Source organism: Pantherophis guttatus, chromosome 2 (genome assembly GCF_059756535.1).
Source record: "Pantherophis guttatus breed Tessera chromosome 2, ASM5975653v1, whole genome shotgun sequence".
NCBI lineage: Eukaryota > Metazoa > Chordata > Lepidosauria > Squamata > Colubridae > Pantherophis > Pantherophis guttatus.
In genome coordinates this window covers 144990940-145005480 of record NC_142064.1, presented here as the reverse complement: position 1 = coordinate 145005480, position 14541 = coordinate 144990940, and the positions used below count along the sequence as shown (strand labels likewise).

At 42.0% G+C, this 14541-nt stretch overlaps 1 protein-coding gene across 1 annotated transcript in view; it reads left to right on the top strand.

Moving 5' to 3' along the window:
- Nucleotides 1–3238: 3238 nt before the first annotated feature.
- The window catches only part of UTP6 (UTP6 small subunit processome component), a 33963-nt gene continuing 22660 nt past the window's right edge, over nt 3239–14541 (top strand). Inside the window, exons 1-4 of the mRNA XM_034412504.3 lie at nt 3239–3462; nt 4822–4906; nt 14035–14076; nt 14163–14255. Of these exons, the coding sequence (XP_034268395.2) occupies nt 3371–3462; nt 4822–4906; nt 14035–14076; nt 14163–14255 (312 nt within the window). The 5' untranslated portion in view covers nt 3239–3370. The remainder of the gene's footprint in view (nt 3463–4821; nt 4907–14034; nt 14077–14162; nt 14256–14541) is intronic.

The window sequence follows — 14541 nt, the reverse complement described above, 5'->3', positions numbered from 1 at the left end:
GCTCAAGGTCATCCAGCTGGCTTTGTATGCTTGTTTTTATCCTGTTGTCTTAACCCCCACAGTACAGCAAACCAGCTGTCTTGACTTGATATGAGAATATAACTCAAAAATTTCCATTTTCTCCAATGTAAAAAAACAGTGTAATCAACTAATTTATGTATTGATAGTAAAAATTTGTTTTCCATGGAAATTCCCAGACATTGGGATAGTTCCAAACATTCATTATTTCGATTACATAACAGGTCTTTTATTGGCATTGGAATTGGAAGATTAATTTTAGATACTTAAGTGGGAATTACAGTGAAAAGTATAGGATTGGCAACTTAATATTTAAGTTAAAGGTTTAGAAGCAAGAGGGAAAAATTACTGTTTCCATGTAGATTAACAGAACATGAAATTTTCTAATATAAATTAATATTAATGAATAGATAAAATAACAGGTCTCTGGCTTAATTCATTTGTAGCTAATATGAGAGAGAAAATCTTACAAGTACATTTTACTGAATTCAGTGAAAACTGCACTCATTTAAATAGCTATAAGATTGCATCCTGTATTTCAGCAGTTAATACATGAATGATATTTGATTGGTATTTAAGGGAAAATTGACGTCATAACCTATAGAAAATGATTCGCCTACATAGTTGTCCTCCAGATGGAACCAAGGCACAGTTAATTTTGGGTCTGAATGAATAATAAGAAAGATGACTCATAAAAATTCATGCTCAAGTTGTTAATATATAGTAGTATATTATGTAAGATCTCCTGAAATCTAGTCTCTTCAAAAGGAGAAAAATCCCACAATTTTTGGACCTAGCTATTTGTCAGGATAAAAATTCAAAAACTTGTGTTACAGATTGCTGCTGATATAAACACAAAGCTTGCTAGTTTAACTAAATAAGACACATCATTTTCTAGAATATTTTTTTCCATACATTTACTGCTTTAGAGTATTTTAGTGTTGCCTCTTTGAAACTGCTGTTGGTAGAGAAGCATGTTTTGACTAGAGATTACCTGATGTTTCTTCTTGAAGCACAAGGAGATTTTATAAAGAAGATACTGGGCAATAACAGAACTCTGTTTATGTGATTATTTAAGGATATTGGGCCACTAATTCTTGTACAGGAAAAATAGTTAAATTTTTATTTCTCTTAATATAAAATGTGATGTCTTGAAATAGTTTATATTACATTCAATTGGGTTAAAGTGATCATTCTGATGCAGATTAATACAGATTATTCATATTTATTTGACTATGGACCCATATTTTGGTAGAAGCTTAGAGCAGTAGACAGATGTACTTTACAAGAATTTGTACTGTAAATATCATAAAGGTCTTGATACATTTGCCCAAGATAGAAAAACTATTCTAAAATTAATATGTGGTTAAAACATTGTAATAACAATAACGAATGAAGAACAGCTACTGCCATCTAGTCATTATTCCTTTGTCTAAGACCTTAGTCTCTGCTACTTTAAAAAAGAGGATCCTTCACCTATTAATTTTTTGTTATATGTTCAAATGGTGAACTTAGGGGCACATGGGAAACATTTACAGGAGATTTTCTGAAGGAGGCAGGAACAAAAGACATGTCAAGTTGCATTTTAGTTTGCATTCCAAATCTACTGAGCAGGGTTCTTACAAATCAAGTTCTTTCTTGCCTGCTACATACACTGCATTTGTTACTCAGGTCTGAATACTTTTGACAGTCCATAATGTTAATTGTGTTAAGATAACTAGAAGCAGAATATTCTTCCCAGTTCTCAGGTGCTATATATTTAGATATATAACATCCATATATTTGTCCCAGCATTTTCAACTTCTTGGTTGTTGCTCATTGTCTCTGTTTCAGCAATTTGCTTTTATGAACTTCGAGAATGGAACACTTTTAAGATTATATTGTTCTGCCTGTATTGCTTTCTTTCTAACAATTATGGATCATATAGAATGGTTTCAACTTTGCTATGATGAAAACTATGCCCCAGTTATGGAATTGTTAAAATTCTGAGAAGTATTCACACATAGTTTTAGTGGCCAGTTGGCCGGCATTGCAGTGTATTGTAATACAGAAAACATATGAATATAAACCATTAAACAAATTTAGTGAAGCATGTTGCATAATATTACATAGAAAACATATACCGGTACATATCTGGCATTACAAAAATTTATGAGTAAATAAATAATGGAAAAAATGTTTATTGAATTGGGATATTTGTTAATCATATTAATTATGGATAATTTATTATTGTGGAAATAATATGGCCACTTGAATCAGTGAAACAACCGTAGCAGGGAAAATATGTAGATAGTCCTTGACCTCTAAATCATTCATTTAGTGACTGTTTGAAGTTACAACAGCACTGAAAAAAGTGACCTATGACTTTTTCCACACTCACAACTGTTGCAGCATCCCTGTGATCAAAATTCAGGTGCTGAATTTTCAGCTGTGTTACTAACTTAACAATTGCAGTGATCCACTTAACAACTGTGGCAAGAAAGGTCATAAAATGAGGCAAAACTCACTTGACAATTGACTGGCTTAGCAATGGAAATTTTGGATTCAATTGTGGTATAAATCGCTGGCTACCTGTATTAAAATTCTGTGGCTATTGGTTTGTCCAAGTACTTTCTCAAATCTGTGTTTTATATGATCAGAAAGCCTCTTGCTTATCTTCCTCAAGCAGGTCCAGACAACCAACATGGATTTTATTCTGCTTTACCTGGCATGGGTTCCTTCTGATTCTCTCTATCGTGAGATAAATTGACTACAATGGATGCGACGTTTGCTCCTAGCCTACAACTGCAGCAGTGCATAAACCAAACAGGGTTTTGACACTCAGAAACACAAAGCTGGAAGTGGAAAACTTCTCACTGGTATGCCATTTTCTTCCTGTTAAGAAAGCGAGTTTTCTAAGCAAAGCATTAACGATCGATTCCCTCACACTCTCTCAATTCTGTTAATAGTACAGGGAAAGTCCCAAATTCAAGCGCTGGTGGGACCGCGAAAATTTCCTCCATCCCAAACAGATAATTACCCTGGATGGTAGAGCTGGGTTGTTCCCATTTCGAATTTTACTGCCATTCTTTGGAACAAGTATTTTTCTTTTTCCTAATAACTTATAGCCAACATGCAGCACAGACGGCGTATCCCTGTTATTTTTCCCCCCCTGTCCGAAACCAGAAAGGCTGCAATTATTCCAGGAGCCGCAAGGTGGAAGCATCGGGAATCCCGCGCCGCTTTAGTCGGAAAGGAAAGGAGCGGCCCAGCCCTTCGAGATAGCTGGCTGGTCGCTACAGGAAGCGGAGGGCGAGCGCTCCACGTGGGTTTCGGTCCGGCTTAGAGCTACGCTTCTCGCTTTTTGCTGGTTATGGCTGAGAGGATCGAAGAACGCATCGAGGACCGAATTCCGGAGCTAGAGCAGTTGGAGAGAGTCGGGCTGTTCACTCGTAAGGAAGTCAGGTAAAAAACGGAGGTCTGGAAGCGGGGCGTTCACAATAACTAGGGAAGGGTGGGAAGAAAGCATGATTTGGGGGGAGTGGGGGGAAGGTGGAAGGAGACCCTAGACCAGGGACCTCTAAACTTGGCAATTTTAAGACTTGTGGACTTCAACTCCCAGAATTCCCCAGCCAGCATGGCTGGCTGGGGAATTCTGGGAGTTGAAGTCCACAAGTCTTAAAGTCGCTAAGTTTGGGGACCTCTTCCCTAGACGCTTCTACTTGCGGCATTATCTTTCTGATTAAGAATAGAATATAAACTTTATTACGGTCATCGACCAGCAATAGACATACAATAAATTAAAAATAATACTGACATTAATTGTGAATAATAACATCCCTGTTATGAAAATACATGATCTCAAGCCATTAGGGTCACTCCCTAATTTACATGAGTGGAGAGCCGATAAGTATGTGAGTAAATGTATTTTTCCAAAAGTCGTTATAGATAATCTCCAAAAAATTGGCACCAGTAGACATCTATAATTCTGTAACCATTTTTTTTTGTGGACATTGCAGTAACACCTTTCTGATTAAGAATAAACCATCACAAGGGTGGCTTTATACCCCCTTCTCCAATCTTGTGTCTTCCAGGTGGATTGGCATTTCTTTTAGTCCCAATACAAATGCATAAGACCACTTTAAGGGAGGCTTCTTAAAGGCTTCTTGATGGACATCCTAAAAGTCCTATATATACAGGTGGTCCTCGACTTATGCCGCAATTGAGCCTCAAATGTCTGTTGCTAAGTGAGACACTTAAGGGAGTTTTGCCCCATTTTATGACCTTGCTTGCCAGAGTTGTTAATGGAGTCACGGCAGTTGTTAAGTTAGTAACACAGTTGTTAAGTGAATCTGGCTTGCCCAGGAACTTAGCTTGTCAGAAGGTCACAAAAGATCAACACAGCCCCCCCGCCCCCCCCGACACTGAAACTATCATAAATGTGAACCAGTTGCCAAGCACTTGAATCACATGACTATGGGGATGGTGCAATGGTTGTAAGTGTGAACAGTCATGTCATTTTTTTCAGTGCTATTGTAACTTTGAACGGTCACAAAATGAACTGTTATAAGTCGAGGACAACCTGTATTTATATGTGGGTACCCTTCCATCTTCCACCTATGTTACGCCACAACTTGTCCAGGGGAATTAGCTGCATAAAAAAAATTCCATCAGCTCCAACAATTGAAAGAAGCTATGCTTGACAGGGTAGCATGGACAGCATTTGCCTATAAAGTTGCCAAAAATTCAGACACGACAGAACAGTTAAAACTACTATTAATATGAATCAGAATTTACAAAAGAATTCTGCCTTCATTTTTGCAGGGCTGTCATTAAGAAGGTCTCAGCTCTTGAATATAAGATCCAGCGGAGAGCACTTCATAAGAAGGACTTCATTAGTTATATACAGGTAGTTTTCTCACACAGATCTTTTTTTGTGTATTTTTATCTGTTGATATGAATACATCTATGATACATTGTTTATTCTGCCTCTAACTACTTCAAATTCTTTCTTTCTTCAAATGAACCTGCAATGGGATGCGATAAAATGTTACTTAGGGGAAAGGTAAACAGTCTTTCCATTAGCTCTGATGATGTCACAGGAACCTCCCAAAGCATTTACATTTTGGAAAATAGAAAACATAATTGAAATCAATTATATTTCATGAGATTTTAGGAAAATTGGAAACTATTGTAAATTCAGGCTATTTTGCATGACTTTTTTATTTAAAGTTTTAGAAATTTGGAGATCAGTAGGGAGAATGCATACAGGTAGTCCTCAATTTATGACCACAATTGAGCCCAACATTTCTTTTTCTAAGGAAGGCAGTTGTTAAGTAAGTTGTGCCTCATTTTACAACTTTTTTTGTCACAGTTGTTAAGCAAATCACTGCAGTTGTTAAGAGAATCATGCGGTCATTAAGCAAATCTGGCTTTCCCCAATTTTGCTTGTTGGAAGCTGGCTGGGAAGAATAATGTTGATCACATGACCTGTGCAACTATTATAAATACATGCCAGTTGCCAGGCACCTGAATTTTGATCACGTGAACATGGGAATGCTGCAACAGTTGTAAGTGTAAAAATTGCACTTTTTGCACTGTCATTGTAACTTTGGCCATTAAACAAATGGTTGTAAGTTGAGGACTACCTATATTGATAACAGAATAATCGAGATGGGAGGGACTTTGGAGCTCTTCTAGTCCAACCACCTGCTCAAGGTATCCTATGTCAGAGGTTTTCAAACTTGGCAGCTTTAAGACTTGTGGACTTCAACTCCCAGAATTCTGGGAGTTGAAGTCCACAAGTCTTAAAGCTATGCTTAAGCTATACTAACTGGAGAATTCTGGGAGTTGAAGTCCACAAGTCTTAAAGCTGCCAAGTTTGAAGATCTCTGTCCTATGTTGTCAGCTCTAGATTTAGATGGGTGTTTTTTTGCATAATCTGCAATATCTGTAGGTTCTGACCTATTTCAGAACTCTATTACATCCTGTCTTTAGGATGTTAAGGCAAATGACTCCAATCTCAAATTTTGTGGTATTCATAACTTTGCTGATCTTTGCTGCAACAAAGTTCTATATCTTCAGTGCAGGTTTAGAGCAATAAAATAATTTCCCAAACCTCCCCTCCCACCCAAATGTTTTGAACTTTATTCTCATAATATTCATCACCACCAGCTTTGTTCCCTCCAAGGTGTGCATGCATGTGCATGCATACTAAGGAAACACATATACATTGTAAAAGTGGAGGGCACACAACATTACATTTGAAGAATGATAATAATTAGGCATGTAAAACTCTGAACTTGCAACGAGTCCTGTACAAACTTATTGCCTCATCTTAAGACATCTGTGTGGGTTGTTTGGTACTGCCAGGGACTGAGCAAGGATTCAGTCTGTGCTGCAGTAGCACCAAGCAAGCATCACTGCTGAGTTAAGCCAAAGCAGCTAATTTATGCCTGGGAGAGTTTGGGACAGAAGGCAGGCAGCAATACTTCCTTACCTTTGAAGTGGTAGCTGACCGGCCCTGGTCCTCAGAGCCTCCAGCACAGGAAGGAGCACTCCCCTGCCAAGGTTTAATTTCCCTCCTTCCTCCAAAACAGGTTTAATAAATTGAATTAAATTCAGAATGCATCTAGAAAAGGAAAGGAAACATGAGAAAAAATGAGACAAAGGTCTATCTCAATGCTTTTTTACATAACACTTTTCTTTATTTTTTCTTCCATCATAATTTCAAATTGCAAAAAAAAAAAAAAGAAAAGAAAAGAAAAGAAGAAGAATTTAAAATGCTTACAGAATATTGATTGCAAGTATCAGTGGCTAGCAGGTTTATAGTATAATCAGTAAGCATATGGATCTACTTTGGTGCAGTGGTTAAAGCATCAGGTTAGAAACTAGGAGGTCTAGTCCTTCCTTAGCCACAAAGCCATCGGGTGACTTTGGGCCAGTCACTTCTCATGTTAAAAAGAAGGAACTGACAGGTCACTTTTGAAAAATTCTGCCAAGAAAAGTGCAGGGAGCAGGTTGTATGGGTTCAGCAGTCTAAAATGACTTGAAGGCACAACTTTCAAGTGTGTATATGACATACTGATCCATTTTCCAGCTTCTGTATTTTAACTAAGAAGTATGTAAACATTTCAACATTTTTCTATTGCCTATATTTGCAGTTTGTTCATAGATTTGTGCACAAATGCTTGATTTGTCATAAATTTAAGAGAATGTTGCCTCCTGTCACTCTAAAAGCAAATTTTGTGAATAATTGATGAAGGGTCTATACAGGTAGTTCTTGACTTACAGCAGTTCACTTAGTGACCATTTGAAGATGCAATGGCACTGAAAAAAGTGACTTAGCAATAGCACTTAGACTTATATACTGCTTCACAGTGGTTTATAGCCTGCTCTAAGCAAACTGCCAAATTGCAGTCAGACAGCAGAAGTAGCCTGCAGTACTGCATTCTAACCACTGCGTCACCAGGGCTCATAATCACTTATGACCATTTTTCACACTTATGACCCTTGCAGCATCCCCATGGTCATGTGATCAAAGCTCAGATGCTTGGCAACTGGTTCCTGCTTAAGTCTGTTGCTGTGTCCCAAGGTCACGTGATCACCTTTTGCAACCTACTGACAAACAAAGTCAATGGGGCAGCCAGATTCACTTAACAACCGTGTTGCTAACTTAGCAACTGTAGTGTGTCACTTAACAATTGTGGCAAGAAAGATTGTAAAATGGGGCCAAACTCACTTAACAAATATGTCACAACATTAATTTTTGGCTCAGTTGTGGTCGTGAGGACTATCTGTACATACATGAAAATAGGAGGTAGGAGAAAGCAGCTATATTGGAGTGGGTAATGTGTGACTCATCAGATTGTTGTTGAATTTGGTTCTGATTCCATGTTTGCTAGGACTGTTTGGAATTCAGCAAGATCTGAAGGTGTGTTAACAATGTAAGAAACCTGCACCGAGCCAAGCCGTTGACCCACTTTGCTGAATATTGCTTAGCGTTACTATTCTCCAGGCTTTCAGTCCTACCTAGAGGTATTTCACTGGGAGCTTATGAAGGGATTACTTGTCACTCAGCTATGATCCTTCCCTATAAAAAATAGATTATTTGAGATGTGGCAGGCCTAATAGATTATTAATTGGAAAAAATGATATTACATTAAATGTGCTTATTAGGAGAGGAATACAGAAAATGTACATTCGTTCATACAAATGAGCCACGCTGCAGAGTGATGGAAGTAGATTGAGGAAAGCGGAGGAAAGCTTCCCTGCAAGGGAATGATGGGTAGACCTTCTTATCTTCTCCCCTCCCTCCCCTTTGGGGAAGCAGTTAAGTAGAGAATCTCTTGGGGACATGGACAATATATACATTTAGTAAAACAAACAAAGCATGGGGATCTAAGCAGGTGAGTAACCTGAACAATACATTCTGTTTACAAACAGATACTTTGTTCTGTTTCAGAACAAAGCTGAATTGATAACATTTCTTTATTTTAGAATGCCAAATGATTATAAATTTATTTATTTATTTATTTATTTATTTATTATATTTCTATACCGCCTTTCTCCCGTAGGACTCAAGGCGGTGTACAGTCAAGAAAAATATAGACACACAAACATCATAAAATTGCTAATTAAAATTGTTACTTAGTTTGGTCAATTAAATAAAACCCAGAATTAGATAACATTTAAAAAATCATTTGAATGTTTGTATGTTTAGCCCTGCCTGTTGGAACATCAGGGTCTTGAGGGCACGGCGGAAAGCACGGAGATCAGGGATATTCCGTATCTCTGGGGGCAGTTCATTCCAAAGGGTTGGAGCCCCCACAGAGAAGGCCCTCCCCCTGGGAGTCGCCAGTCGACATAATTTGACTGACGGTACCCTGAGTAGTCCCTCCCTGTGAGAACGAACTGGTCGGTGGGAGGCTATTGGTGGCAAAAGACGGTCTCGTAGGTACCCAGGTCCTAAGCCATGGAGCGCTTTAAAGGTGATAACTAACACCTTGAATCGCACCCGGAAGACCACCGGGAGCCAGTGCAGCTCGCGTAGGAGAGGTGTTACATGGGCGTAATGAGCTGCGCCCATAATCACCCGCGCGGCTACGTTCTGGACCAGTTGGAGCTTCCGGGTGCTTTTCAAGGGGAGCCCCATGTAGAGAGCATTACAGTAGTCCATACGGGAGATAACTAGGGCATGAGTGACCGTGCGCAAGGCATCCCGATCCAGAAAGGGACGCAACTGGCGGATCAGGCGAACCTGATAAAAGGCACCCCTGGCCACGGCCGTCAAATGATCTTCTAAAGATAACCATGGATCCAGGAGGACACCCAAGTTGCGGGCCCTCTCTGTGGGGAGCAAGATCTCATCCCCTATTGTCAGTGATGGTACCAGCTGACTATACCGGGACGCCGGAAGCCACAGCCACTCAGTCTTGGAGGGGTTGAGTCTGAGCTTGTTTCTCCCCATCCAGATCCGTACGGCCTCCAGGCAACGGAACATCACAGCAAGGGCATCATTGGGATGTTCTGGGGTGGAGATGTATAGCTGTGTGTCATCAGCATACTGATGAACACTCACCCCAAAACCACGGATGATCTCACCTAGCGGTTTTACATAAATGTTGAACAGAAGGGGTGAGAGGACTGACCCTTGCGGCACCCCACAAATAAGGTGCCTCGAGGTCGACCTCTGCCCCCCTGCCAACACAAACTGCGAACGGTCAGAGAGGAAGGAGGAGAACCACCGAAGAACGGTGCCCCCTATTCCTAACCCCTCCAGCCGGTGCAGTAAGATACCATGGTCGATGGTATCAAAAGCCGCTGAGAGATCTAATAGGAACAGGATAGAGGAGCAACCTCTGTCCCGAGCCCTCCAGAGATCATCCACCAATGCGACCAATGCCGTTTCTGTGCTGTATCGTGACCTGAAGCCCGACTGGAACGGATCCAGATAGACAACTTCATCCAGGTATCAGGGTAGTTGTTGCGCCACCACACTCTCAACAACCTTCGCAACAAAGCGAAGATTGGAGACTGGACGATAATTTGATAATATAGCCGGGTCCAGGGAAGGCTTCTTGAGGAGGGGCTTCACAACCGCCTCTTTCAAGGCGGCGGGAAAGACACCCTCACTCAGAGAAGCATTTATAATCCCCTGGAGCCAGCCTCGTGTAACCTCCCGGGAGGCCAGTACCAACCAGGAGGGACACGGGTCCAATAAACATGTGGCAGTGTTAAGCTTGCCCAGAATCCTGTCCACGTCCTCAGGAGCCACAGAGTCAAACTCTTCCCAGATAACGCTCTCAAGACCTGCCCCCATCTCCTCCCCTGGATCTACCCAATCGGAGTCCAGGCCTTCCCGAATCTGAGCGACTTTATCATGCAGGAATTGTACAAAATCCTCAGCTCGACCCCTTAAGGGATCTTCCCGTACCCCCACCTGAAGTAGGGAGCGGGTCACCCTAAACAGCGCAGCTGGGCGGTTCTCTGCAGATGCAATAAGAGCGGAGAAGTAGCTAGACTTCGCCGCTTTTATCGCCACTAGGTAGATCTTAATATAAGATCTCACCTGTGTTCGGTCAGATTCAGATCGGCTTGTCCTCCAATCACTCTCCAGGCGTCTTTTCCGACGCTTCATCTCTCTCAGCTCCTCAGAAAACCAAGGAGCTAGACGAGATCGGCATCGGGTCAGAGGCCGCAAAGGCACGACGCGGTCCAAGGCCCCAGTAGCCGCCCTGTCCCAGGCGACCACAGGTCCTCAGTCGAGTCGTGAGCCAGAGTCTCAGGAAATGGCCCAAGCTCCATCAGGAACCTTTCGGGGTCCATCAGGCGCCTGGGACGGTACCATTTGGTTGGTTCCGTCTCCCTGCGGTGGGTGGAAGTGACTTGAAAGTCCATGTGAAGGAGAGAATGATCAGACCATGACAAGGGCTTGATGTCTATATCCCCTATTCTTAGATCATTCAGCCACTGATCAGAGATAAAAATCAAGTCCAGAGTGTGATTCCCCAAGTGGGTGGGGCCTTGAACTACCTGGGTCAGGCCCATGGCCGTCATGGAAGCCATGAACTCCCGAGCCGTCTCCGACATCTCACCAGCAGATGGCAGGTTAAAATCCCCCATAACAATAAGTCTGGGGGTTTCCACCGCCACCCCGGCTATAATGTCGAGCAGCTCAGGCAGGACCGCTGTTACGTGGCAGGGAGCCAGGTACGCAATCAGTAGGCCCATCTGAATCCCCTGACCCCACTTCACAAGGAGGGACTCACATCCGGCTATCTGAGGAACAGAGGCCTCCCTCGGGCAAAGACTTTCTCTAATGATTGCTGCCACTCCCCCACCCCTTCCCTGAGTCCTTGGCTGATGGAATGCACGGAAACCTGGCGGGCACATTTCCACAAGGGGAACTCCTCCCTCCTGGCCTAACCAGGTCTCCGTAATCCCTGCCAGATCAGCACCCCCCTCTGAAATAAGATCATGAATGAGGGGGGCTTTATTTACCACTGACCTGGCATTACACAACATCAGCCGTAGACCCAGGGTCTGAGACTCTGAACAACCCGGGAAACGAGCAGTGCTTTGGGGGTCGGAGTGGGCAATCGCTTGTAAACATCGATTGCGCACTCCCGAAACATAATATGGCCCCCTGCAGCCGTCATATCTGCCCCTCCCACTTACTATACTAATGCCCATCCCTTCATCCCCCTGCATCCTTGTCAGATTTCTGTCCCCATCCTCCCCACCATGATTATCAGACCCATTACCCCTTTCAGTGGATTTATGGATCCCCCCAGATCCATTCCCACAATCCCTCCCAGAACCCCTTAAAATAGAACTTAAACATTTATCTAAAAACCCCCAAAGCCGTCGGTTTTTTGCAAACCACCTCTCAGGGTTCCAAAACCCGTCCTCAAGGGCGGCCCTTGATAACTGAGAGGGCCAGACATGCGAGAGGGGGGAATCTCGCAGTGCAAGGAGCTCCGCAGTTGAATACATCAAAGATAGGAGCGAGTTGAAGGAGATGAAGGATCATTTTCTTCTAAGAGTGTTAGAGATGGTTAAGACAGGTAATTTAAAATAAGGGAGGAAATAGATGTAAAAGGGAGACCAGTAAGTTACAAATGTCAATACATCGGAACATCATCGCCCTCTCACAACGATGGGAAGTCTTGTGGTTGTAGTAAGTCCATCCAAAGGAGGTGGGGGTAGAGGTCTCAAAAGGTCGTCCTCTCACAGCGACCAAACCATTTGAAACAAACAAAGAGAAGGTGGTCTATCTCCCCATAATCCAAGACTCTCGATGTCTGTATCTCCTCCAGTCCTGATACCAGCGATGGCCGAGGATTAGATCAAAAAAGTAAGGCAGAGCCACTGGACAAAGTATTTTGGGTTAAATAATCAGGGTAATCTTGGGGAATAGGTGGTAAATAAAGCTGCAGATCGATCTAAGATTGCAAGTTAACGCTGAGTGGTCGTAATACATCTAGATCTGATAAAGGAGAGAGGGACAGTTGAGGGGGAGAGTAAGTCATCATCTCCAGTTTGTAATCCTCAGTCCCTATCCATCACCTTGCTCAGGCTACTTAGTTCAATTAGTTTAATAAGTCCTCAGAGTTTCGAGAGGAGTGCAACAGATCCCTAGAGGTTGAAGGGATCCTAACATTTATAGCCTTTGCAGTATTGTCCTCTCCTCTATTAACAACAAGGGCTTCCTTGCAGCCTCCTGGTGTTGTCGTCGCCGTCACTGCCATTAGCGCCATTCCCCTCGCCATTGTGGTAACCCCCCTTGCCATAGACATCATCGCCGCCATGTTGCTACATGCAGTGCCTATTAGCCCAGGCATCATTATCAACACCCTATCCGGAGTCGCTGTTGCCACCATCTCGCCAACCATTTCATCAGCTGTATTAGACTCAGTGGTTGACCCGGTCATGGCAGCCAGGCTTTGATGTTGACATCCTCTGCACTGCCATCAGTCTTTTACTGACAAACAGCTGATCTTCAGGCTCGGCTCGTGTTTTATCCTTGGGCTCCATCCACAGCTCTATTGAGCCGAAAATACCTCAGCTTGCTGGGAGGGGGGTCTGTGGATGGTTAATTGACCCCCACACTCTTGAAAATGTCAAAACATCTCCCTCCTAGCCTCGGAGTTTCAGCTCTGAGCTGCCATTTTGTTTGCAACTGTCAACGGAACCATAAATGGGGATAACAACTACATCTTACAGTGTGAATTGCAGGTGGTCCTCAACTTATGACCACAATTGAGCCCAAAATTTATGTTGTCAAGTGAGAAATTTGTTAAGTGAGCTTTGCCCCATTTTACAACTTTTCTTGCCACATTTGTTAAGTGAATCACTGCAGTTGTTAAATTAGTACCGTAACATGGTTAAGTGAATCTGGCTTCCCCATTGTCTCTGCTTGTCAGAAAGTTGCAAAAAGTGTTCACATGACCCCAGGACACTGCGACCGTCATAAATATGAACCAGTTGACAAGCATCCCAGTGTAAATCATGTGACCATGGGGAATGCTGCAACGGTCATAAGTGTGAAAAATTGTCATAAGTCACTTGTTTCAGTGCTGTTGTAACTTTGAATGGTCACTAAATGAACTGTTGTAAGTTGAGGACTACCTGTATTTTTGATCAGGCTGTTGATCACATAGTATCTTTTGAGACTGCTGGTTGATCCCCTAATTCCATTTACTTCTTAGCCTTCTGCAAACTTTGGGGTTTCCCAAATGGTATTAATACTTGCCAGGAAAGACCAGGACAGTAAATCTTGGGCTTCTATCTTGCAAATACCTTCATTAGTGTGGATAGTACTTGGCTGCCTAAGAATCAGCATTCAAAAATGACTGCTATTAATTTATTGGATTGGGGGATTAGAGTAATTCTTGATTAATCACTTGTGTTATTGGCAGCGTGCTTCACTTGTAACTGTTATACGTTCTAGAAATGCTAAAAATGTAAAGCTTGACAGTGACAATCTATTCAGCATGGTAATCCTTGAATTATTGTTGATCTTTTTTCTCGCAGTATGAAATCAACCTCTTGGAACTGATTAAAACACGAAGACTGGTAAGTTACCCAGGGATTGATCATTTGAAAAAGCATATGGAGATTTTAAAATCTGTACCAGTGACAGATCTGTTCTTTTCCTTTAGCGCATAGGATATTCATTTAAGAAAGAAGAGATTGAATATTCCATTGTGCAAAGAATCCATGGCGTTTTCAAGCGTGCTACAACAAAATGGAAGGTAAACCTATTGTTATTACAGAAATTGCTTTTTCTAATTTTTGGATACTATTAAAAATAAACAAATAGAATCATCTTTATGTGTGAATCAGATACCTACATCAAAAATTAGCATATGCACTCTCTCCATGTTTATTTAGATAAAGTTTTCTTGTACAGCTCACCAGTGTGTGTTATTGGCAGGCACATGACATTTGGCTAGGTAGTAAGTAAGCTCATTGGCCAGAAAAATGATTATTTTTTATTATTACCATTGTAGTTTTGAACAATTGCTAAACAACGTAGCT